This window comes from Enhydra lutris, unplaced genomic scaffold, assembly GCF_002288905.1.
Source record: "Enhydra lutris kenyoni isolate GAN:26980312 unplaced genomic scaffold, ASM228890v2 scaffoldscaffold38, whole genome shotgun sequence".
NCBI lineage: Eukaryota > Metazoa > Chordata > Mammalia > Carnivora > Mustelidae > Enhydra > Enhydra lutris.
The window spans coordinates 14814883-14841377 of NW_019154122.1; the positions used below are offsets into that span (position 1 = coordinate 14814883).

A 26495-nucleotide genomic window follows, 5' to 3' on the forward strand; every position below is an offset into this window, starting at 1 on the left:
CTTTGTCACTGACTTTGCTAACTGCCTCTTACTGCCCACAGACTCTGACCAAGACTTAGAAGACGCCTTCCTTGTCAGAGTGGCACTGCCAGCCCCTTAGTCTAGCAGCAGCCGGCTGCTGTCTGATCAGGAGAGACGGAGTCAGAGAGGAAAGGCAGTAGATGTGTCTTTCCCCGGAGCCGCCTTCTGCTTGTTCCAGCCCCAGCCCGAGCCCAGTGCTCCAGAATCACAGAGCAGGCCCCTGATCCTCCCGCCACATCCCAGACCCCAGGTCCACAGGCAGGGGTGGCCCAGCGCCCCACGTCCCCAGGCTGCTTGTGGACCCAGGCCTGGGAGACAGTCTGGCTCCTGCAGAGGGCTCGCACCTCGGAGCGCTCTGCGGCTTCTGGCCGCCAGGTGGCGCTAATCGACCAGGAACGGGATTCCGTGCGGGGCCAGAAAGGAAAGCCTTTGTTGATTTTACTTCTTGATATTCTATAATCACCAGGATTACAATCTAAGCAAAAAAGCAAAACAAATAAACACCGCCCCCTTACTGGATCTTTGGTCTTTGTCTGGAAAATTATGAGACAACAACAGACGCACTGACTATATCAAGCCAGCCTTGGGTGCTGTGCGGTCTGGGCAGCTCAGACAGGTGGAGAACGGGCTGGGGGCTCTGGACACAGAGGGTTCCCTTGGCTTCAAGTGTGGGTGGCTGAGGAGCTCCTGGGAGACATGTGTGCCTGCTGCTGAGCCCGCTCCCCTCCAGCCTCTCTGCCACATCAGCTACTTCCAGCAGCGTAGGGTTCCCTGTCTCCAGGAACCCTGGACTTAACTACATGTGTGGTTGCAGGCCCGGGGACCAGGCAGGCTCCCCAGCCAGCCCTCCTGTTTTCCCACCCACAGGTCTCAGGACCTGGAAAGGCAGTCCGAGTAGAGCCAAGCCCAGAGGGGTTTGATCTCTGGGGTGATCTCTTGGGCCAAGGAGGGGCACCTCTAGGGCATCTCTGGGGTGATGCATGGTGATCTCTGGGGCTGCGGAGGTTTGCAGGAAGGCCTGAGCTCACTTGGCAATGCAGAGCCTCCTGGCCAGCCAGCGTGCTCCAAGAGGATCCCCTGGGAGGTACAACTGGGGCACGATCCCTTTCCGGGAAGGGCTGTGAACACAGCTTAAAATTCATGCCCTTGGGCACCTGGGTGGGTCAGTGGGTTAAGCCGCTGCCTTCGGCTCAGGTCATGATCTCAGGGTCCTGGGATCGAGTCCCGCATTGGGCTCTCTGCTCAGCAGGGAGCCTGCTTCCCTCTCTCTCTGCCTGCTTCTCTGTCTACTTGTGATCTCTCTCTGTCAAATAAATAAATAAAATCTTTAAAAAAAAAAATTCATGCCCTCATCTCTCACTGTGGATGGCATCCTCTTGTCTCCTGCTAGCTGGGAAGTGGCTGGCATGCCTGGCCCCTCCCAGGCTGCCAAGGAATGGGGCCAGGCAGAAAGCCACGGATGCTCAGAGGAGGGGATCCCTCCAAGGGCCCCATCTGACTTCCTGCAGGCCCCAGTAGAGCCAAGAGTGGAAGGTCCAGAGCCCAGTGGTTCAGAGCCACTGTGGTTCTGGGCAGCCAAGAATCACTGAGCACATTTCCCAGCAGCGGCACTGCAGCACAGAGCTTCCTGGCATTCTTCTCCACTCAAAGTTGACCCGGGATGATAGGATCCCACCTGCCCAGTCCCTTGCTCCCACTGTGGTGGTTTGATGGTCCAAAGCTGGGGCTCTCAGACCAGCTGCACTGGAACAGACCCCAGAATTTCCAGGATGAGACATACTGAGCTGTAGATCACATTCAGTTGAATTCTCTAAACTCCAACCCTCAGATGGGGCCTGAGACAATCATTCTCAGGCCTTGACCTAAGGCAAGTGATTCTCAGTTGAGACCCCACAGGGACACCCCAGGCTGAACTCGGTTCCATTCGGCTCTGGATGACTCACACGCAGAACCTTATTCCCTCAAGTGTGTTAAGATGGCAGTGCTTAGCATGAGACTACACTTCCCAGACTCCTTTGCAAACAAGGGTAACCATATTACCAAATTCTGGCCCATAACATAGGAGTGGAAGTGTTGTGTACAACCTCCGGGTCCTGTTCTTGAAAGGAAGCAGCTTGCCTTCCACTTGTCTTCCCTGCTTCCCACTGGCTGGAATGCAGTTACAATGGTAGGAGCTGTACCACAGACAAGACAGTGGCACCCCAGGGATGGCAGAGTCGCCAACTACAAGGAGCCCAGGGGGCTGATCCCCAACGCTCTGCGGCTGCCATGTCAACCCAAACTGCTGTGTGAGCGTGAAACATTCTCTTTGATGAGAGTCACTGTTGTTTTGGTCTCTGCCGCACCTGCCTGGTATTCTAACTGCCACAGAAGGGTTTGCAAAAGGTAAGAAGCATCTTTGGAAACACACTGGGAATTCCTACTAGATATCTTAATTTTTCCCTGTCTTTCTTTCTTTCTTTATTTAATTTTGTAAGAAGCATCCCTCAGACGGCAGATTGAAGGGAAGCCCCCGTGAGACCCAACGGCACAATTGCGAGCATCAAGGTAGGTTCTCAAAGTCAGTATGGCTTAGAAGCCGGCATTTGTGAGACTCCCCGGGCTCAAGAACAAGGATCCGCGGCCCCCCCGCCACCATCTTGCAACAGGTGAGGCAAGGGCTGTGCACCCGAGTTTCCCTTCACCACCGATAAGCACAACATTGTGATTGAACTACTGACAACTCTGCTGTAGGGCACAGAAATTTGGAAACATCAGGAAATCAAGCTGTGAAGTCTTTGAAGGAATGTGATTTATGTGAAAATGTGATGAAGCTGATGTGTTTGGCTCCAGCGTTGGGCGGCACGCCGGATTTTGGAGCCCAATCTGACGCCTTCTCGGCTCCCCGCGCACCTCTGCCTTCCCCCAACGCGGTTGGCTGGTGCCCTGCGCGTGTGCCAAGGCTTGTCGTGCGTGACGCTTGCACTGGGGCCTGACTTCCAGGCCGCGCGTCTCTAACCAGCGCCACGCGCACACGTGCACGCTCAGGAACCCCGTGCGGCTCGCTCCCCGCCCCCAGATACACGGGCGCGCCAAGTTGTTATTAGATTTTCGGGGAGTTGGTGGTTGTTTCACATGATTTTCATGATGCATTGCAGACTTTCCTCCAATTAAGCGTCAGAGGCTGACTCGGGTCTGGATGGCACCCCCAGATTTCACAGAGCTTAATCCCCTTGCCCCTAGGTGTTCCTGTCTGTCATGGGGAGGCTCCCATGTGGCGGGTGGGGGGTGGTGTATTGTGGGAGGTAGAGGCAAGGAGGGAAGGAAAAGGGAGCAGACAGAATACAAGAAGGAGGACAGTGGCCATGGGTGGCTTCTAGGCCAAGGGCCCTCTGTGTATGCTGGGGAGGACCCAGGCCCAAGGCTCGGACCATGTGGACACCACAAAAGGCATCTTTGCCTTCGGACTAAACTCTGGCTAACATGGTCTCCAGAACCTCCTGGAAGTGGGGTGAAATCGTGGCCCCAGTGCTTCGGACCTGGCTCTGCGGAGCTGGGCCTGGAGGGGCCGGCTGGGGGCTACGGATCTTGGTACAGACTCTGGATTCTTTCCTTCACCTTACAGAAGGGGACTTAGAGCAGAGGGTGAGTGACTGGCCTGAGGTCACACAGTGAAGCGGTCACAGAACAGGGATGTGCCCGCCTCCTGGCTCCCTGGCTTGGGCTGCCCTGCCCTGCTCACGTGACATTGGTGCCCACTTTTACTGAAACCATCGCTCAGACCCCTGTGGGGAGTGGACCAAAGCTGGGCCCAGACACTTTACACTCAACCGTCTGACTAGCGTGCATGTGCCCAGCACTGTACAGGGCCCAGGGGACGGCGGAGCACAGGGAAGTTTCCTGGGGGTTAGCTGCAGGGTCTTCCCAGTTTCTGGTTGCTCTGCAGAGTACTGAAGAGGTGGGGGGGGCCTCTCTAGTGAAGCACGGAGGCTAGCTTCAGTCTGGGGTCTCCCTGGAGGTCCTGAGGCAGCTAGGCGGGGGGTGGGGGGCCGTGTGAAGCCTGAAGTGGGGCAGGGCCTATAGAAGAGCTGATGTGTCTGCTGAGGGCAGAGGCATGGGATATGCAGACGAGGACAGGGGAGAGTGACCCACCCTGGGGACAGCAGGAGGTTTAAACAAGATGGGTGTGTCATATCTGTAGTTAAGAAGGATTCCATGGGACATACCCTGAGCCTAGAAGGCCCCTGGGCCTCCTTGTTCTAGATTCCTGGAGCCAGGGCATCAAGGCCAAGATCACTGGGGGTACCCCCCCAGCTCCTGGCTCAGGAGGATGGCCCAGTCTCGGGGCCCGGCCCCTGGGTGGCTGGGCCTTGGCCCATTGGGGTCTCCCTTCCCACCCAGACCCCTCTGCCCTTCCTGTCCCTAACCCCAACCTTGAGAATGGGGGGTAATGCCCCAGTCTGAGCTCTGAGGACCTCTGAGGATGAGCTGGTCACTGTGGGGACCATCAGGCCTCAGCTTGGATACTCCCAGCAACAGGACGCTCATGGTCCCCCAGGAAAAGACATTTCAGCTGCTCTCTGTATATATGTCCATCAGCCTCTTTCCTGCAGCCCTGCTTCCAAGGGCGGCACGGGCTCCAAGGGACCCGGGGACCCCTTCTCTTAGGTCCTGTATGATGACATGTCTTTTCACTGAGCCTCAGAGAAGAATGTTCTGGAACCCTGGGCCCTGCGCACTGTCTGGGTCTTCTCGGGTCTGGCAGACCCGTGTCTGTTCTTCCTGAGTCCAGGCGGCAAGGAGAGGCCACCAAGAGCCCCCAGCGGCTGCCCGTGGAAATGAGGCACAAGCCGTGCCCAGCTCTCCAGACTCCCCGGGCGTTCTGCATTCAGAGAGCTGCACCTGTCAGATGCTTCAGAGAACATCACTTTGCTGGAAAAACGAAATCCAGCTCATTCTGGTCATCAGCATGCCACCCAGTCTGGGAGCCTCCGGTGGAGCCAGCCCCATGTCCGGGAGCAGATGGGCTGGGGGCTGGAGGCAGGCCAGTTCTGGCCAGCCCCTCCTCTGTCTCTAGGCCTCACTGTCCCCGGACCGCAGCTGCTCGCCCGTCTGTGGCCCACAAGACAGCAGTGCCTGGCTCCCTTGGTTCTGCTCCTCACGGACATGGCCTCGTGCCTCTGAGCCTCACCGTTGCCATCTGCAATGTGGACCCGCAGTCCCCGATGTTCTGGGCCCTGGCTACTGTGTAGGGGGCTCAGAGAGTCAAGCGAGAGTAGGGTGGGGGGGGTGACCCTTAGGAAAGCTGTGGTCACTAGTGTCTGAGCAGGATGACCACAGAGGGCCTCTGACCCACCCGTGTGGTGCTGGCCTGGCTTCCAGTGCTGGACCCCGGGCCGGCTGGACCGGGGCTGCTCAGTACTCACACATGGGTTTCAGCTGCCCGATGAGCTCCTCTTTTGTCCATTTCGCCCACTCCTTCTTGTCAGTGTTGATGGAGCAGAGGATGGGGCCGCAGGGCTTCCCGCAGTCCTCAATGGCTGGGACATTCAGGTAGTGCACCAGGACGATGTCGGGGTTCTGCAGGGAGAGTACAGAGATGGGCAGCATGAGGGAGGCATGGAGCCCATCCAAGGGGACTTCTCCACCCCAGCAGGTGCAGATAGGCCAAGCATCCCCACACCAGGCTTTCTCATCCTTGGCACTGCTGACATCTGGAACGAGATCCTTCTCTGGTGCGGGGCTGCCCTGGACACTGGTTTCCACCCACGGGAAGCTAGTAAACCCTGCCCCCTCCCCAGGTGTGACAACCAGGAGTGTCTCCAGCCATTACCCACTGTCCCCCGAGGGACAAAATCACCCCCAGCTGCAAACCACAAGGGCTGATTGGTGCATAAAGGACCACACATGAGGCCGGACATATCACTGGTCTAGCATCCGGGACTTTATGCCGATGGCTGCCCAGGAGCTCTGGCCCCTGGTCTGAGCATTTCCTCACCACAGCTTGCTGGACGCCCCACACACAGCCATCATCACCCCCTTCCTCCCCAGAAATGGAGGTGCCCCGCCTCTAAGGGCTGGACAGCCCCCCTGCCCTTTAGCCTGTGGGCTTCTCCCTGGACGAGCAGCCCCATTAGCGTGTTACTTCTGAGCAGCACCCAGGAGGCGGCTGTCACTCAGAGCCTCTGGACACTCCCCCTGGGTAGCCTTTAGAACAGAAAGAACGCTCTGTGTGAAGACCTCATTTTGTCCCCAGATGGTTCTATGGAAATGGGTCAACCTCTTCCCATGAGAATCAATTCCAAACGCCCTCCAAGCCTTTCTGCCCACCATCAGCTCTGCTAGAGACCTCCCAAGGGGATCTGGTGGGGCAGGAGCTTCCCTGCAGAGACCATGTGCCTTCCACAGCTTTCTGTGGCCCTCCAGAACCCAAGGCCATTTACTTGGCCACATCAGGCCTGACAAGTTTGTTAAAAACAAAAAAAAAACCAAAAACCAAAAACCCAATCATAACACTTTAGAGTATATCTGGGTAAGTCCAGAAACACCTTCTACCCCAAGCAGAAGGCATCGCTTAAACCATAAAGAAATCTCTAGCATTATATTAATAAGCCCCAGGGATCTGGGGATACAGGCACTTAGAAGGCTCTACCCCAGGCTTTCCCCTAGACCTGTGTCCTCTGCTTTTTTTGAGTGACACCTGCCGGCAAGTCCTGGGAGGGCACGAGGACCTCCAGCATGGAGGAGGCCAGGCCTACTGTTGCCTTTTGGGATGTGGTCAGAGCGAGAGTCATAGATGATTATGTGAATCAATCAGTGCATTCATAAATAAAGACCCAAGAGTACGCCATGACCGGTACGAGAAAGTAGACTGGCATAATTTAAAAAGATTTCCAATAAGGGTTGAAACACGGAGTTTTTTTTTTCTTGCCAACGCTCAGTTAACCAGGAAATTAAATCAACACGAACAGGGCCCTCCTCGTTAATGGCAGCTTTTCTGGATCGCGGCAATCACGCTCCTTCATAACGCTGATAATCCCTGACATTGGCACAGTACGTTATTCTTCTTGGGGCACTTTCCAGCCATTATCTCGTGCGGTGCCCGAGTGGGCTGGGGAGGCCAGCTGGGCTGGGCAGGGCCAGGCAGGGCCGGGGAGAGCGCCCTCCGTCTGCAGCCAGTGGACTGCGGCAAAGCTGTGTGGCCGGGGACAGAGCCTGGGCTGGAAGCCAGGGTTCGGACTCCAAATTCCAGGCCTGCCAAGACATCTGGTGGCCTCTTTTTCGCTTGGTCTAAATGCTTTCCCACCTTGCATTTCACTTTATCCTTGCAATATGCCCCAGAGCTAGGGAGGTAGGTCTGTTCTGCGCATCGCATGGATGGGGAGTCAGGAGGAATGGGTGGTACTTCCAAGTCCCTGCCTTGTGTTCCTCCTACAGATGCACTGGCCTCCCCAGGGTTGCGTCTGGGCTGGGGGTTCCTGCCTGGGCCTGGCCAGGTGGCAGCACTAGCTGCTGAGCAAGACGAGAAAGGATCAAAGGGCTGCAGGCCCCCCAGAGCCCCCGGGGTTCATCTGATCCCAGCCCCTGTGCAGGAGCACACGGGAAAGAAGCCAGGATGTCAGCTGCTTGGGAGATGAAAGGGCTGCAGCTTCCTGCCCCATGGCCTCACTGAGCTCAGCTGGGGTCCTTGGGGAGGCTGTGGGGGGTGGGGCAAGGTGGTGGAGCTTGGGGAGCAAAGGGCCACCTTCACTGTGCACCCAGAGTTTCAGGAAGCTCTGTTCCTTCTTCAGGGCCTAGCTGCATTTCTGCATAACCAGCTCCCATTCGGTCTCTGAGGACAGGCACAAGGATCGCCTCCTCCTCCAGGAAGTCTTCCCTGATACCTCACCCTCCACAGGTCCACCACGGCAGGATGGGATTTGTGTCTTCCCAGTCTGTGGCCCTCTGCCTCCTTGAACTCCCTCACAACAGGGACAGTGTCTGGCAATGACCAGTGCTCATTTCGTGTTTGTAGAATTGAATTAGGCTGTCTCGGGACTCCCCATCCTCATGCTTCCCAGCTTGTGTGCCACCGACATCTGGCTTCTCGTTTCTGGGTCTACGAAGGGCAGAGGGGTCTTTTCCGAAAAAGCGTTCCTAGGAAGCCAAGAGGCAGGCTGATCCTTACCCTTTCTTGGGTCTCAGGCCTCTTGGAGAATTTGATGAAGGCTGTGGATAGCCCACACCCAGCTTCAAAACTACCCAAGGCTCATCAACCCTGCATTTCAGGGGTTCACAGATCCAGTGGCCTGTGTACCCCACATCTGTAAACACTGATCTAGGGGGTCTAGATCCATCACTGTTCCTGTTGAATCAGGGAATGTGCCCAACGTGGAGGCTTTGCTCTGGGCCTGTGGCTGCTCTGTGGCCTTGATACAGTTAGGAAGAAGGTGCCAGCCCGTGAGGGTTCGAGGAGTCTGGGCTTGGGATTAAGAACCACAGGAGCAGACGGCATCATGGTCTGTGTCTCCAGCAAAGATTCCACCCTCGGGCCTGGGGATCCTGCAGCTGAAACTCCCGAGCTGAATTTTAAGGGATGACTTCCTGGCTGGGACTGGTTTTAAGATAAATTAAATGGAAGTGATTCAAGTGTTTTTGGAAATTTGGGGCACACATTGCCTCTTGGCAACGTGGTGATTTTATTCATTAGTGGTATGTTTTTTAAAAAAAAAGATTTTATTTATTTATTTGACAGAGATCACAAGTAGGCAGAGAGGCAGGCAGAGAGAGAGAGGAGGAAGCAGGCTCCCTGCTGAGCAGAGAGCCCGATGTGGGGCTCGATCCCAGGACCCTGGGATCATGACCTGAGCCGAAGGCGGAGCCTTTAACCCACTGAGCCACCCAGGTGCCCTAGTGGTACATTTTATTGGGTGTTTTCGGGAGAAAAATATATTAGCCAGAGAGTCCCAGTGCATGAGCTTCAGGAAGTGCTCCTAACAGAGTCAGATCCTGGCCCAGAGCTGCTCTGCTGGCTGTGCACGGGGTTGGGGCGGGGGGAGGCGCTCGCCCACGCCCTGCTCAGGGGGACCCAGCTGAGATGCAGCCCGGCAGACCCGCCAGGACTCCGGATTCTGGACGGTTGTGCAGCAACCTGGCCTTTGTCTTCCTGGGCTGCTTGCATGTTTCCCTGGGGTTTGCCACTCAGGTCTGGTCTTACAGGTTGGGGGGCATACAACAGGCTGTCTAGAGGCTCCTCCCTGGGCGAGGGGACTTCTGTGAACATACTAGAGCTGAAGCCCACAAAGGCAGCAGGACCCTTGAAGATGAGTCTCCTCCCCACACCCCTGAATTCCAGGAGGCCCAGTCTGGTACTGAAGGCCTGGGAGAGGGAGATCTATGGGGGTGGCTGCTGCTGAGGGTACGTAAGAGTCTCAGACATTCCAGAAGATTCAGGAAAGCCCAGTGGACTAGGTGATCCCATCGCTTCCTTTTGATGCCTCAAGTTCCTCACGCGCAGGTGGAAACAGCCACCGCAGGGCCCCTGAGAGGAGTGAGGTGCCCTCCGGACAGGAAGGAGTCCCGCTCCTCTAACACCCGCGCACCGCCGGACCAGGCCTCAAACCAAACCGAACTCTGGTATTTTTCCGACAGAATGACCGGAGTGAAGCTAGTGGGCAGTTTATCTGCTTAAAACACGCTCCCTCTCCACGGCAGCCCCTCTGTCCTGGTTTTCCTCTGAGCACACAGAGACTCCCCTTCCTCCGCGCCTCCCAGCGGGGTCCTCGTCCTGCTCCTTTCTTAGTGACCTCATGCAGCGTCGCGGCCCTACAACCACTGTGTGGCGAGGATCCCAGCTTCCTCTCCCCAGCCCCAACTCTCCATGTGGCTCAGGTTCACTGTCCGACTGCCCCTCGACAGGCCCTGTCAGGGCTTCCAAAGGACCCCTGGCTCGCAGGGTAGAGCCCGATGTCCGCGTGGCCCACTTGGCCCTCCCCCTGCCGTGCACATCATTCTTCTTCTCACTCCTTCCCCCTCCACAGCCAGTCCAAGAGAGCTCTGTCATTTCTCCCACCCACTCTGTCCCCCACCCCTGCTGCCCGCCCCTCACCCCTGCCGCATGGACCCTCCAGAGGCCTCCTCACTTCCGCTCTGGCGTCCGTCCCCACCCGCAATCTCGGGCCAGCAGCCACGGTCCTGTGATTCGGGGCAGCCTCCCCAGCCCTGCGAGGGAAGCTCACAGTCCTGACATGGCTAAGGCATGCCGTCCACTTCTCTCCAGAGCCGCTCCTGGCCTCACACCCTCCTTGGCCCACCCGGCCGGACAGTCCCCTTCCCCAGACAGCCTGTTCCCTCCTGAGCCCTTCTCCAGCTGGTGTGCTCCGGTCCACACGTCCTGCAAGTCTCAACCCACCTCTGCCTGCACACCTTACTCTGAGACCCCGTGGAAGGGGGGGGCCCCTCCTGCGGTCCCAGCACCCTTTGCCACTTTCTGTTTGGCTCTCACCCCCATTCCTTGGTTCTGAGCAACTATTGCTTGGTCCATTTTCCCACCGATGTATGAGCTCCGAAGGCCAGGCTCCTTCGGTGGCCGACTCCCCAAACCCAGTGCCTGCACCTGCTGTGTGCGGAGGGTGCAGGACAGCTGAGTGACCCCTGGGGCACGGGGTATGGACCCGGCCGGGCTGCCGACCGCGCTGGGGGAGTCGGTATGGGGACAGCTGTCTCCTCCCTGGTGACTCAGCATTTGACACCCACTCAGGAGATCCCCACGTGTGTCTTCCTGAGGGACACACAGACTCAGGAGAAGGGGGAGGAGAAGGAGGAGGTGTCTGTCCTCTTGGAAGTGGGGCGACAGCACCTGAGGGGGCCCAGGGCTAAGCCGGCCCCTTGACCCAGTGCCACCCCAGTTTTCATGTGAAAATGTGAGGTTTGGATTTGGGGGCTGACCTAGTAGTTCCAGGCTGCCAGGACTCTGCAGGGCAGAGACGCGTTGGGAGGCTGAAGGTGCTGGAAGGGTGTGTCCTGGGGGCCAGAGTTAGTTGGTCTCCTAAGACACTTTTACCAAAGGGCATATTCCACCTGACCCTTGGGGACAAAGGGAAGTCTAGGGAGAACAAGCCAAGGACCTTAACATCTAGAAGCACAGGAGGGGTTAGGAAAGTTCCAGAAAGGGAATGCTTTGCCAAAGTCACACAGGCTCCTTTACGGCAGGACTGGTCAGTCTTTATGGCACCCTGCTTGGCAGGAGAGCCTCCTAGGTGTTGCAGTAGACAGGCTTCCCAAGCTTTTTTGAACGTCAGCCTGAGCCCCTCTTGGGACCCTAGTGTGCTCTGGAGCACAGATTGGGAACCATGGCTACAGTTCAAAACCAAAGGAAATGACTGTCAGCAGCTACTGGAAGACAGCTCCTCCTAGCCTGTTCTTGGGTCTCTGGGGCGTTGGGGTTTTGGATGCTCCAGAACCCTCCCCTTTACCCGGGCTCCCTCCCTGGTCCGGCCCGAGGCCCACATGGCATCTGAGTTTCTGAGGAATCCCTGCCCCAATGTGGTGCCCTGTCCACACGGCTCTCCCCTTCCTGGTCGGCATGGGCAAAGTTCCTCCCCCTACTCCGGGATCGGGCTTCCTTTTAGGAAGACTGGAGCGGAACGGGGGCCAGATGGGCAACTGAGTGTCCCCTTCGATCGTGGGCTCATCCCTCCTGACCTGGGCGTCCTGGACCGCGGGGGTCCTGTGGGGAGAAGCAGGGGGGAGATGCTGGCCCAGCAGTGGGGAGGAAGCAAGGCTGCCCATTTAATCTTCTTAGTGACTGGTGACGGAATCTGAGAGAGGGAGACTGGTTTGGAAAAGAACGCGTCCCTGCTCCCCCTGGGTGGGTCGCCACTACCGGGCGGCAGGGGCGGGCGGCAGTCGGGGGGCCAGGAGCGGACTTGTGATCCACATTAATCTGCAGCAGCCCCTGGGCAATGACACATTTCTGGACCCTCATGCCGGCCCGAGCAGGTGCAGCCTGGGGAAGCGGCAGGCAGTGGTGGGCCGCGTCTCTCTGATGGTGCCCACAGGCTTTCCTCGCAGAGATCCTGCGGGGGGAGCCGGACTCACCCTCTGTGGAGGACTGGACCTTGGGCCAGGGCTGGAGGCAGGAGAGAGAGGCAGAGGAGGGGAGGAGGAAGGGAAGAGGAAAACAGACCAGGAGGCACAGCAGACGAGCCCAAGCAGGTAGCAGCCACGGGTGGATGGGAGCACCCTATCCTGGTCACGGAGACTTGGACGCGGCACTAACCCTTCTCCCAGTCCCCAGAGAGCTCCAACTTTCACCCTGCGGCCAAGCCCTGTGGCTCCGGCTCCCGAGAGGTCCCGGGTAGGGCCCAGGGGGCGGGGTGCTCCAGTGTGGGCAAGCGCTTGACCTGGCTGAGCCTCCGTGGCTGCCCTTTAGCAGGGGGAGGACTGTGACTGGCCTTGACCTGGCTGGGAGACAGGCAAGGCCGTAAGGAGCCCAGGGAGGGCTTGACCCCAAGCCAGGGCTTGCGAGCGAGGTCCCGATGCTGCTGATTTGAATGGGGGTTCAGTAATCCGCTGTGGGCTCAAGAGGGAAGTTGGGGGGAGACATTCCAGCTTTCAGGGGGCAGCTGAGCCTGTGCCCGCTGCACGCAGAGCCCAGCCCCAGGTGTGCAGCAGGTTCTGGAATGGGCTGAAGGTGCAGCCATGAGCTCTCTACCAGGGGTTGGCTGGGGCCCGAGTCTCCCAGAGGCAGAGCCTTGGGGTGTCGCGTCCTCCTCTGGGCCTCCGCTGGATTTTGTCCACTGCTGGGTGCCAGGGGGTCGCCCGACCCCCAGCCGGGGCCCGTCCACCTCCATGGGAAGGAGGAGGAGGCCCCGAGCCAGCAACCCCTTTTGTGCAGGAAGCAGGACAGCCGTGCAAGAAGTGGTTAAAAATGCAAAAAGCTGTTGGTTTTGATAAAGAAAAATGCAGCTGCAACATCTGCTTGACTCTTGTTTGCAGCTTCATCAACGCTAAGTGGTCGATAAATCAGAGTGGCGTGGCGCTCCGTTTCTTCTGTGGCTCAGTCATTAATCTCGTGCCAGTTCTCATGAAAAATGAAGGAGAGAGGCTGTGTGATAGTGAAAATGTATACATTACCCAGAAAGTCATAATAGCGTGTAATAGTGCCACACACCTCCCCACTTGCCTCCAGGTGCGTGGCAGAGGGTGGCCCACGCGGCCAGCCCGGGTGGGGGGCGGGGTGACTGAGAGTGACTCAGCCCCGAGCGTGCCACAAGCATGTTCTTTCGTGGCCTCTGTCGCGTGAGCACCGTTGACACACATCCTGAAACCCCATGAGCCTGATCTTAAGAGGCTGAGCCTTCCCTGTACCTGGGTGCTTCATAAATGGGGTAGATGCCCATAAAACAGGAGTGCAAAGCCGGCAGAAAGAAGAGCGGGATTTATTAGGGAATGAATAAATGATGAGACCAGGCAGCTCGGGGCCGTGGGTGGGACCGCGCTGTGAGGCAGAGAAAGTCCTCTTGCCGGCGCTCCGGCTGCCCGGGGCAATCCGGCATCTCTCCTCTGCTCTGGGTAAAGCCGCGTCCCTATCAGAAGCGAGGCCAGTCATGGGGCCCTGGGCAGGCTCCAGTTCTCTCCGCTCGGGTCGCCGCTGAGGGCCGCCGGTAGCTGCAGGACACACAGGAACGTGCTCCCTGAGGAGGGCGGGTGGGCGGGCCCGGCTGCCCAGGGCTCCTGCCGGCTGCTACCCCCCTCCCAGTTAGTTCTCTCCTCCCTCTGCAGAGAACTCCGTGTCCGGAACCATTACATTTTACATCCTCTCTGCTGCTCTCGGTGGGGGGGGGGGGGGGCAGGGACATGCCCGTACCCCCAGCACACACCTCCCGGCAGGCACCTCTATTTGCAAAGATCGCTCCTGAGTGTCAGCTGCGTGTGGGACCCCACCTTTGAGCCCCACTGGCCACCCCTCACTTAGTGCCTTCAACAACCCACGGCCATGGCCGCAGGTGCTATTGTCACGCCTCCCGGGGATGGAGACTCCGACTGCTCAGAATGCCATCGCTCACTCGAGCCCCGAGTCCCATGCCTTCCCTCCACCTGGGCCCTGGGGCTCCAAGGGGACTGGCCGGAGCCAGCAGGGGTGATGGGTGACTGTGTGTCCAGCCTCAGGGCCCCGGGCAGTGTCTGGAACACAGAGAAGTCGGGGGAGCCTGGCTGGGTCATGCAGGGCGCTGGGAGCTGATGGGAACAGGGGCAGGGCTGGAAGTCCCTGCTTCAGCACTGGCCTGGGAGCTTCTCAGGGCAGGCAGGGCCTAGGCAGCAGAGTCCCCATCTCCACATCAAGAGGCCCCACAGGACACCCCCTATGTTTGGGCGGGGGTGTGAGGTGGGGCAGGGGGACAGCCAGGAAAGGAGCACTTGGCCACTGGGCCAGGCCTGGCCTCCACCCCGCATGGCCAGGGACGCAGGCGGCCTCCCTGCTCCCCAGCCTGGGCCCCGCAGGGTGGGGGTCTCGGGGTGATGGCCAGCGGGGAGGGCCCACATGGGGCCTCCTCTCCTGCTCCACGTGGGGGCAGAGGCCGGTGGCCCAGGGCCAGCAGCCCCCCCCCCCGCCCCCTCCACCGGGCTGCCCTCATTAAGCCAGCGTGCGCACCGCGGGGAGTCCGGGGCTGCAGCCCTTCCCAGCGTCTCGGAGGGAGGCTGGGAGGCTTAATTAGTTAATGTGGGTAAAGTGGTCTGAAGATGAAAACCCTGGGTAATTGCCGAGTGCTGCCGCTGCCGTTGTTATTACACAATTACTAGAGTTTTCCAGTCGCGGGAATAGACTTCAACAATTTCCGCCGGGCGTGGAGTTCCGGGAGCCGTGCTGGCTGAGCGGCCGGCCCCGAGCTGGCCCCTCCAGCCGGCAGGGGATGCGGGAACCCGCGCCTGGCACAGCTGCGGCTGCATCCTGGACACCGGGCGGTGCTGGCAGGAAGAAGAGTCACCGTCCCCTGCCCCCCTCCCCGGCACACTTAAGGACGCGTGGGCTTCGAGGGACGCCGGGCAGGCCACCTGTCCCGACCTTCTGGAAGCCTCTGAGAAGGCCTGACCCCAAGGCCCCCTAGAAGGTCAAGCCATCCTTCGAGACCTCCTTCGTGAAGAACCTTCCATTGCGCCGCAAGACCCGGCCGCGGAGCGCACCTGTGCGGCGGGGCGTGGGGGCCGCTTTCTGGACTCAGAAGATGCGAGAGCCAAGGTGGCGTGGGGCCAGGCCTGGCCTCATTTAGAGTCGTTACAAATGATCTAAGGGAAGGGAGGCCCAGTACAACCTCACTGCAGACAACACTAAACTTTTACGGGTGACGAAATGCCTGTAAAGTGCCCAAAGTTTGCAACGGGTCCTGAGAGGACCTCGTGGGGCGGCACTGGCAGATGCAGAGTGACAGGTGGAGCCCGTAGTGGGCGAAGCGCAAGGCGGTGCCTCGGGAAGATCAAAACAAATGGGCTGTGGAGGCGGGTGGGCCCCGCGCTCTTGGCAAACCCAGGGAGACCTTGGGGTTCACGGACGCTCGTGTCTAAAGTCATCGCCGGGACCGAAGGATGGAGCCTCGGCAAGCTGGGTGCCCCGGGAGCTGGACTCAGAGCAGCAACGGCTCTTTACTGGCAACACCATCGGCCTTAGTGAGTGCTGGGGTGGGGGCTACCCATGGAGGAAGGGCCGTGGCCACGGAGACACCAAGATAAGGACTTTTCTGGTCAAAAAGACAAAAGCCGAGAGGAAATGCAATTGAAGTGTTTTAGGTCAGAAAGGGGAGGTGAATGTGTGTGTGTTTTGTTTTGTTTTGTTTTGTTTTACCAGATCCCCAAATGCTAGCAGTAAGAGCTCCCCTTGGAGCTCAGGACGGTAATTTTAGCACAAACTCTGCACAGCGGCCAGTTAGCATATGAGACTGGTTAGCCCAAGGGGGACATGGGCTGAAAAGGAGAAATTCTAGATTTTTTTGTAATGGGTGATATGAGTTTCTGGGTGGCTGATCTGTACGGGGTTCTGAAAGGAGGTCAGAATGTTTGGGGTCATCTCTCTCTGGGACCCAGATCCGGGGGTACCCACCGGGTGGGGTCCAAGGCTGGGCGTGTCAGCAGGGCTGTCCAGCCTCCACCTGTCATTTCCCACTTGCCGGACACCTGCCAGGGCTGCAGGCAGCTGTCACCCTGGAGCTGGCAGAGCCTGATCTTGAATGAGATTGTTGGGTTTTTCTCCTGCTCTCAACTTGAACTCATTTTTTATTTATTTAAAGTCACAGCAAGAGTCCCTCTAGCCAGCCCTGAGGTAAGACACCTTGGACGTTTGCTGGGATGCAGGACTCTAGGGAGGGGGTCCTGCTCAGGGTTTGAGGCCCGGACCCAGTGGGGACTGGGGACGGTGGGAAGCCTCAGGGCTGGCAGCGTGGCTACTTGGTACTCAGGTCTCAGAGGCTGCTGTCACTACTCCTCACATCTCTTCCCTCCCAGGAGCCACATCAGTGGCCACAATCCCCTTCTCTTTAGCCTCTGGCCAAGACTTGGCTGTGGGCGCCTGGAAGACTGGTAGCCCAACCCATTGCTCTCCCCTCTCTGTCCCTCCAGCTCCAAGGACATGTGCCTCAGTCTTGTTCCCAGGGCGGGTGTCTCTGCTCAGAACTGTGCCCCATTAGGTAGTGATTCAACCCCATCAGATCACAATGGCACCAGTCATTTGCGCATATGACGTGCTCTGGAGCCTTTCCTGCCCATCTGCTCTTCACAATAGCTCTGGAGGAAGCCAAGCATGTCCCCACTGGCCACATGAGCCCCCTCGGACGGGAAGGTGTCCCATGATCTGATCAGAGTTACAGGGCTAATGAGAGGCAGGGCTGAACACAGCTCTCTTGCATTGGCGTTCCTGTGAATCCCAATGTACTTTAGGGAACAGATCACCTCTCTCGGACTCAGTCCCGGGAGGGAGCATGTGACTCAGGTGGCCAACTGGAACCCTGCATTCTCTGGGCCATGATGACTGGCCTTGAGTACCAACCAGAGGCAATCAGAGCTAATCCCTGGACTTGGCTGGAGCCTCTAGGGGGCAGGGATGCCCTTTCCTGCTGGACCTGAGCCTGGAATGATGAAGCCTTGTGCTCCTGGAAGCCATCTCTTGCTGCCAGAGCATGAAGTCCAAGGAGCAAGGCAACATGGAGGGAGAGATGAGAGAAGGAGACACTAAACCTCCATGTTATTGATTGGAGATGCCTTGATCCCATCGTGCCTGAAGGTGTAACCTCAAGACTTTTCAATAACTTAAACCTCCCAATTTTCTTTTATCCTGAAGTTGAATTTTCTGTTGCATCGACCAAACAAGGACCTTAACTCCTAAACAGATATGTCTTCCCTTTGCTAAGCTACTCCTCCCTCCACTCTACCATTCAGACTGTCCTCTGGTTCCAACAGCCACTGCCATCACTGGGATTGCTGAGAGCCACCATTTATCCAGCACTTGTATGCTCCAGTGTTGGTGCCGAGGGCCTCACAGGCCTTACCTTAGCTTATGTAATCCTCACCTGGACCCCATGAAGTAAGGACTTATGGTCATTACCTCTACGTTACACACGAGGAACACGAAGTGAAAAGAATCAGGTCGCCTGCCAAAGCGCCACCTTGAATCCAGGTCTATGTGATGCTAAAGGTGACGGTGACGGTGACGTGGGCTCTGGTTACACCTACTGGGGTTCAAGTCTGGGTTCTGCTACTTCTTAGCTGTGGACCTTGGGCAACCCAATCTCTGTGCCTCAGTTTTGTCACTGATAAAAGGGGGAGAATCCCACTATCTACCCCATGAGGTAGTGAAGACGGAATGAAATAAGCATTTGAACGGTGGCTGACATGTTGAAGTGGCAGGTATTACTGCGACTACCTCTCAAACCTGTGTGACTTCATCCCTCGGTATCGCTAATGACCACCTGTCCCCAAGGTCTTCGAGCACTTGTGTGTAGAGCGCACCCAAGTTGACTCAGACATTTTTTATTTGGGAAGTATAATTCCCTAAGACAGGAGCCCATCGGGGCAAGGTTAAGAAATTCTTCCCGGACACTGAGGAAGCATCGTTAGCACCAGTGGACAGACACTCCAGCCCTCGTGAGCTAAACATGGGCCATTCTTATCCCATCATGGAAACAGGATCTCAGAGGCAATGCTTGGCTATCTTCCAAGTGCTGGAAGAAAACAAAGCCTCCATTTCTCGATAAATAGTCTGTAATTTAAGTGTCTGTGAATTCAGAGACATACCACCCTGGCCACATCCTGACACATGGTGAGAACGTGTGGGGTTCTCCTTGGCCACGGGGGCCGTCTGCTATCCTCAACTGGATAAAACCCATGCTAGGTGACCTCAGGTCTTCCAAACTCTTCTTAACAATTGTTAAGCTTCTCATCTGGAGGCTGTGTAAACTTTAATTTGTGCATGAAAGATCCTTAAGGATCCCGCAAATCATGGGCCTCTGGACCCTTCTCTGTATTCCTCTTGGAACAGAGGATGATTGAGGCAGGAAGAAACTTAGGGGTCATCCAGGCCAACTTTCCTATCCCCTTCCCTTTCTGGGTGGGAGCACTGAGCCAAGAAAGGCTGTGACTTCTAATGTCGCCCAGTGGAGAGGAAGAGTGAGGTTAGGGAACCATACCCAGCTCCCCACCCCCGGCTGGCTTCCTCCTTTTGCCCCTTCCTGGGCTTCAGAACCACCCCAAAGCAATGATCACATTTCCCTTGCTTTGCAGAGAGAAAGTACAGCAGGGCAGAGCTGGCAGACATTCGCCCCATGTGGTATTCACACTGAGCTGGCTTTGCAGCCAATGCCCTTCTTTGCAACCTTGACCGTGAACAGGCTCCCGAGATCCTCGGTGGGCTGGACGGGGGGCACTGTGCCTTGCTCTTGGAGCTCATGCTTTCCGTTCAGCCTCTTCCTGGTGGCAGTGATGGCGGAACAGGTGCTCCAAACAGGGAAGTCTGGGCGGCTGGACCCTGGGCCATCCTCCCTCTGCTCTGGGGGAACCTCTGGGGAGCCCCTCCACCAAGTCCTTTAAAGACAGAGACCCCAAAGCTCTCCCTTGACGACAAAGGGGCTGAGCGTGGAGGCTGCAGAGGACGCGTTGTGCCCAGCCCCCCAAGCGTCTGTAGGATTTTTATGCTCAGCAACTGTAACAGTGAGATTCTAGCAATTGTTTTAGAGGGAATCATGATTAAATTGGGCTGTATGTTTTTTTAATGTGTTCCCCAGTTCCTCTTTAATACCTTGGTAGGACAAGATAAAGTGTAATCACTGAAGTAATTGTGGCACTCAACAGTTTGTCTTGAAAGAGTGACTGGGGGTTAACAAAGCCACTGCAGGGCGAGGTTTGGATTAGAAATTACAGTTTTTCTTTTTGTTATTTTCTTTTTAAATCCCTCTTTATCTTCCTCCTTTCTCCAGTGGCTCCTGGAGCTGGCTGATAACCTGTAAGCCTCCTCGGGTAAGAAAAGAGCCATTTGCACTAATGACACAAGGCAAATCCGGGGGCCGCCTCCTCTGCAGAGCGGCTGCGGCAGGCCCGCCCCTTCCCCGAGCCCGTGCCCTTGCAGGCGACGCCGACCTGCCCCCCAAACCGGCAGGGCTTGACATCCTGAGTACCAACGCCAGTCAAGGCCTGGTCTCCACTGCTGCTTACTAAACCCTGGCTGGAGCTGAGCGCTGGGCTGCCCCATGCTGGCCGCTTGAAAATGGCAGAGAAGGAGACCCCGGGGGAGTCTCTAAGCTTCATGCTTGGAGAGCAAGACCCACATTTGCAGGTGGGGGCAGAGTGGAGCCACACACCTGGGAAATTCCAGAGTGATCATGGGGACACAGCTCCCGGGGCACTCACTAAGGCATGGCTGGTGCCCGCAGAATGGGGGGGGGTGTGGAAATGTGGGAATGGTGAGGCTTTCTCTGTCCCCAAGGCCACTGCCCCAGTCTGGTCCTCGTTGCCTCACCCATGCAACGGGCATCAGCCATCTCATGGGTCCCATTCGACTCCCAGACCCATTTTCCCAAGTCCCAGCTCTGACGGTGCCACCTGCTGCTGGCCTTCCACGACTCCTCATTTTCTGTGAATTCAACCCACCAAGACACCAGCCTCCCACGATGGGCCAGATCCCTTCCACCTGCACCTCCACACACCCTCCTCACATCCTTGGCTCAGTCCTTGGGCCCACCCGACCTCTGCCTACGCTGCTTCCTCTCCCCCATCTCCGCCAGGCCCCATCCCACCTGCACATCCAGACCCAGCTCCGAGGCCACGCTGTGTGTGAAGTTTCCTCGGTTGCTCCCAGCACCAAGTAACTGCACTGTCCCCAAACTCTTGGAGCTGCCTTCTGCACTCACACTATCTCCTTTCATGGATGTTGGGGCTCAGGTCTACCTTCCTCTTAGAACCCAGGCTTTTTGACCCCAGAGTCCATATCAGAAGGAAATTCATTCCTCAGTAGGTGGCCAACATGTACTGGTTGAATCAACGGCTGGTTGACCACATCTGCCTTTGGGGTGGTGGGGAAGTGGGATACCCAGGATGGACTTGTCGCTGGGGGCTGGGCTGTGCCTCTGGAGGAAAGCGAGCCAGTTGGCCAACTTGGGGACTGTATTCCCTCCGTTTACCCCCCAACTTCCCCCTTCTGCCCTCCTGCCATTGCCAAGGCAGAGTGAATGAAGCTGCCTGGGCCGTTCTGGGTCCTTCTGCATTTGAGCTGATTGGACTTTCCATGTACATGCACGCACACACACACACACTCACACACGCACACACACAAGCACTCACACACGCCCCTCAGCTGTGAGGCCCGCAGCTCGCTCTCCTTGTTTGTTTTTAGGTCTCACCACGGCTGCCTTGAAGCTGAGAAGACAGACGCTGGGCCGAGGGCCTTGGCACCGGCCCAGGGTAACTGGGACACCCATGTTTGCAAAGAAAGCATTTGTGGAGTGTGAAGAAATCAGAAGAGGGACGTTCAAAAACTGTGTTTAAATTTCACTCAAAATGTTCTGTTTTGTGTAAGGGGCCGAGTCCCTTCAGAAAAACACTTGCTGGCGTTTGCGGACCACTGTTGCCATGGAGCTGTTAAGAGAAGTTAGCTGCCCAGGGTCAGCAATTAATTCTCGTGGCTGTTGGAAAAACGAGCCGGCAGCTTCTTTTGGAAAAAGCTGATGGGTATGGGGAAGCTGAAAGGTAAAAGTTGAAAAAATACCTCTTTCTGATGGAGGGTTTTAGACTCGCTGGAGCAAGGTGCCTTCCTAGCTCTTTCTTGATGCTTCCCTCGCTATGGAGGAGAAAGCGTGTAAGTGCTCGGAGCCCCCAGAAGACGAGGCTTTCTTGTCTCTTAGTTCCCTTGAGAGAGGGGTTGGGGGTCCTAGCTCACCCCTCACCGGCTGGGTACTCCTGGGTGGGATGCCCAGTCTCTTGGAGGAACAGCTTCCTCTCTGCAAAGTGGGGGTGACGGCAGTGCTCACTTCATTCATTCACCCGCTCATTCATTCAACAGGTATCTATCTACCCGTAACTGCAACCTGCCGGGGACTGGTCTACGTTCAGAGTCTATGGCAAGGGAGACCAAGTTGTTCTCCAAGAGCACGGAAAAGACAAACCAGGCAGATTTGGAGAAAGGAGAGGGTGACTTTGGAAGGGCTCAGTGCTAGGAGTATAAAAAGACCAGGCAAGGGGCACCCGAGGCGGGTGCGAGGCGGAGTTTAGCCACGGAACTCGTGGAAAGCTTCTGAGGAGGAGACCTTGAGCCGAGTCTGGAATAAGAATCCAACCCAGGGAAGGTCCGGGGGAAGCGAGGGTTCAGACACAGGCAGGTGTGAAGGAAGAGCTTAGGGCAGCCTTGCCGTGCCCTCCCCCACCCCGCTCCAGGGGCCATTCCGGAAAGAAGCCACGAGCAGAAGAAATGGAAGTTCCACTGGAGAGCAGAGAACTGGGGCTGGGGAGGGCCACCCTCTGTGGAAGTGGCTCGGCTCGGCTCCCCCAGCGTCAGCCCAGTGCCCGGCCTGGAGCTGGGCCGGGTAAGTACTTGACGAACACACGGAACAGTCCAAGGACACATCAGCGTTAAATGAGCCTCCCCCTGCACTCAGGACCCCGCGGCCCCGTGAAAGAACGCCTGCCCTTCAGAAGAAATCGCTGGGGAAGGTTTCCACAGGCAGCCAAGATTCAGCATGAGGTGAGACACGCCGTTTTACCCACGAGTGAGAAAGTTACCAAAGTTTAACTTGTTTAAGGTTTGTTCTGAAAAAACAATCTGTTTTGTTGGCCATTTGTTGAATGGAGGCATAAAAGATGGGTTATAATTAAGTCAGCTGTGTTCAGCAGCGGGTACTAACTTTGGAACTGAAGGAAGATAGAAACAGCACCCATCTGTTGTCTTGCCGGCAGCCAGATGATGGGAAGAACTTGGACTTGGAATCGGACTTTGGTTTGGGTCCCACCTGGGTCTCTTAAACGCTGTGTGATCCTGGCTGAGTGACTCAGCCCCTTTTCTATCCCTCCCCTCTGAAACGAGGGTCATCGTCCCTGACGGGGCCATTGTCGGGGTCAAGTGAGAAAACACCAAAGGGGCCCCCAACACAGCTCCCAGCAAGTAGTAGCCACTTGGTCATTGGTCAGTGACCTCACAGACACCAATCTCTGTGCCCTCCTGCCCTCCATGCTTCTAGGGTCATGAGCTAAACGGGTCAGTTTTACGGTGCCTTCAGAGGCGAATAACTCCCCCCATTTGACTGTGGTTTCTGCAAAACCAAAGGTTTGAAGTGACTCCAATGTCACACAAGGTCACCCCTGAGAAGATGCCTTGCTTTGTCCTTAGCATAATCTCTCCAGAGGCAGAGGCAGGGGCCAGGAGGTGGCGGAGCTGTGTTGGCACCTGGAATTTTGTGACATGCCAAGGCCAGGTGCAAGATCAAAGTGGAAGGTCACTTGGATTTCCCATCCCTTATCCGGTAAACGTCCAGCAGGGCCAGCACAGCACTTGGCAGTCCCCCCCACCCCACTCTCCTTGTTACTTAAATACACCCCAGATGATGGAAAGTTGAGCTGTCACTGCTAGGCGGAGGCACCTGGCAGGAAATTAACTTCTTAGCTCCTTTTTAACTTTGAGGGGAGCATCTCTATTGAGCAATGCTACCAGGATAGGGTTGACCGGGGCTTCCAGCCATTTTAATACTGGAGATTGGCAGCAAGGCATGACCCACAGCCTCCCTTGCCACCTTCTCATGCTGGCACCTGGCTTAGCAAATGTCTCCAGAGGGAAGGGAAAAAACCCCAGCCTCTGAGACGGTGGCCCCCCAGTGGAAGTTCTGGTGCTGGCAGGGGGCAGTGACGAGACTCTCCGCTGTGCTCCGCCCCTGTGGAACGGAGGGGCCCACCGGTGCCAGCCTCAGTGGTCCTCCCATCGCCCTTGGCTGCCCTCAGACCAGTGGCCCCTCTCCTTGTGGCCACCTCTCTCTGGCCGCCCCCACAAGAGGCCCGCTTTCCCTTGGATGGTCCCTGCCCAGCTCCCTCCATTCTCCAGCCTCCAGTGAGGGCTCTGTGGGCTCTCCTGGGCTTTTGCATCTCTCTCTGCTCCTGGCCCTGCTCCTTCCATCAGGAGACAACACATTGGCAGGCTCCATTTCTGACTCTGTGACCTTCCTCGTTTCTTTCTTTCTCGCCCTCGCTCCACCTTCTCCAGCCCCATTCATCTTGTACTTGTCCTTGGGGCTGCCTTCTCTGACCTTCCCACCTTCTCATCTCTCCTTCCCACCTTCTCTTGTCAGGGGACCCTTTGGCTTGGTTGGAATGGTCAGGTTCAATTTCTCCAGCAAAACCTTTGAATCTCTCCGACCAGCTCTGGAATGTCTTTGCTCCCCAGCTAACAACCAGCTGATCTCAGCACCAGCCAAGCTTTGCCTTGAGGGCCTTGGCCTCTAAGTCCTCTCCTCTCTCCTCAGTCCCAGATACTCCCTCCTACCCCGTCTCCCCTCTCTCCTCCCAGCCCACATGTATGGAGCACCTACTGTGTGAGTGCCGGTATGGAGACATGGGCAACTGAACAGGAGACTGCTCCCCAGATGCTTACAGCCTCTGGGGGACGCGCGTGTGGGACAGGGCAGGGTGAAGTATGTGTTCCGTGGGAGAAGGGAAGGAGAGGTGATGCCTGGTGCTGTGTTTCCCAGCTTCTAGGTCCATCTAGTTGGGAAGTCATCTTCCTCCCTCCCCTTCCCACAGGAGCAAAGCCCGCGGGAATATCCAGGAATAACCTGGGGGCAAGCCAGGCTTAAACACAGCTTCTCAACCTCACAACTGCGGACACTTGGGACTGGATAGTCCTTTGCTTTGGAGGGCTGCCCCGTGCACTGTACGATAGTTAGGAGCATGGTGGTCTCTACTACTAAAAGCCAGTAGTAGCATCTTAGAATGGTAACAATTAGAGATGTCTCTAGACATGGCTGAATTTCCCCCCGGAAACCAAATCTGCCTCGGTTGAGACCCACCGAACCCCACAGTGACCCCAGGTTCCATTCAGTCTCCAGGTACCACATTGTTTGACTTTCAAGATTCCAAAAGGGGTGGGGAGGGTAAGACTGTCCTTCGACGGAACTTAAAGTTGCCAGGGCTAGTTCTGGTCTATTCTGGGGTTCATTTTATCATGACTTTGGTTTTTTAGACATACATTTGTGTTCACCATTCAATGAAATGTTACATGACTTCATGGTGGATGCTTCTGGGTTGTCCACCAGCATTTGTTCCCTACCCAAACCCTCCTTCCCCCATGCAGCCATGAGATTGGGTCTAGGGGGAGTTGGGGGGTAAGGTGAAGCCCAACTGGCCAAGTGTTCTCCCATTCGGTCCATGGGGATTGCTCAAGAATGAATCTATGACCCAGTTCTGGCTAATGAGGCAACAGAAGTGTGTTTCGGCAAGGGGATTTCCCACTGGCAAGAGCTGCAGGGTCTCCCAGCTTCCTCCTATGTGTGGGTGTGACTCTGGATTTGCTGCTGCCATCTTGCTCCCAGCAAGAGGATGAAGCCACCATTGAAGACAGCTGAGCAAAGAGTGGGAAAGAACCTGGGTCCTTGGTGACACGACTGAGGCTCTGAACTCACTAACCTCAGCCTGCACTCCCTCCAACTTTCCTTGCAGGTGTTGTCACAGAGTCTTTATTGTTTAGGCCAGTTTGAGTTGGGGAATATCCCCAGGGCAGGAACCTCTTGCCATGGTATCATTTGGTAAAGATGGAAAAAGGCTCAGCGGGGAAGCTAGACTGTGGCTTTCCTCTTAAAGAACCAGAGTCCACCTCTTCATGTTCTCTTGCATCGGCCAACCTGTGAGGTCCCCTGGTTTGGGCGGAGGCCGCACAGCTTCAGGGACTCCCTGGGCCCCAGCTGCCCTAAAATCTACAGCCAAGATCTACATCAGTCTGAGATGCAAATTTCCTAACTACATTTAAATAAGTCCCTTATTTCCCTTCCTGATGTCTAATCCAAGATCAGGTGCAGAGAAAAAACAAAACAAAACACAACACAACAGCAACCTTTCTGGAAGAAATGGATCGCTCTGAACTGAAACCCAAGTAACGTAACAGCTTTCAAACTGGCATTTGCAATTGGGCTGAGTGAACCTAATTCCATATCAAAGGAACAGGGAAGTGTTTTAATTATCTCATTCTCATAATGGAAGTAGAAACTGGTTCTGTGGGAGGTAAACACCCTAAGCACAAGGTTTCCTTGTAAATTACAATGCTCAACTTGAGCTGACAAGGAGAGGGGACACTTCTTCCTGTTTGATGGCATTCCCTGACGTGTGGCCTTTTACTATAGTCATAAAAGGGCAGTAAATTAGGAAGGTGCTGTAAAATATCATCAAAACCGACTGGGATCAACCACGAGAAGCCAAATTTCCAACCAAAGCCTTGAAAATGAGGGAGACATAAACAGCATTAAGCCAGTTCCTGGGGTGGAGGACCCCTGGCCAGGGGGAAAAGTAGGACATTGCCTCCAAAGGTGCAGAGGTCCAAGTCTGGATGGAGTGACACACAAAGCAAATGACAGGAGGTTATAGAATGGGAGGGCCGGCCTCTCCTAGAAAATGGTCCTCCCCTGTGGGGGTCTGCCCGGGCTTGGTGCTGGCTCCAGAGCCAATGTGGGCTGAGAACCCCTCTTCCCATTCACCATTCAGCCAACACTCTCTTGAGGTCCTGTGCGCCAGGCACTGGAGGCGTGGTGACAGGAGAGTGAGTCGCTGTCTGCAGAGTCCCGGTGGGACAGGCCAGTGACATGTTAACCATACAGTCTGACGAAGTTAAGGTTGGCTGAGGTGATGCTAAGGAACCACAGTGGGGACAGCCACGGTGCAGCGATGCCCAGGCTGCTGGGGAGCACTGCATCTCAGAAGCAGAAGCGAGCCCACCTGAGTGGTCTGGGAGCACTACTCTGTGCATGGGCAGGGTTGAGTTCTTGCCCAGTAGTGGTAATAAAGCCCACGTT

At 56.5% G+C, this 26495-nt stretch overlaps 1 protein-coding gene across 1 annotated transcript in view; it reads right to left on the reverse strand.

Annotated features, from left to right (window-relative positions):
- The window catches only part of LOC111154898 (calmodulin binding transcription activator 1), an 811409-nt gene that overhangs the window by 99689 nt on the left and 685225 nt on the right, over window positions 1-26495 (reverse strand). The window contains exon 7 of the mRNA XM_022514846.1: window positions 5427-5580. Within this exon, the coding sequence (XP_022370554.1) occupies window positions 5427-5580 (154 nt within the window). The remainder of the gene's footprint in view (window positions 1-5426; window positions 5581-26495) is intronic.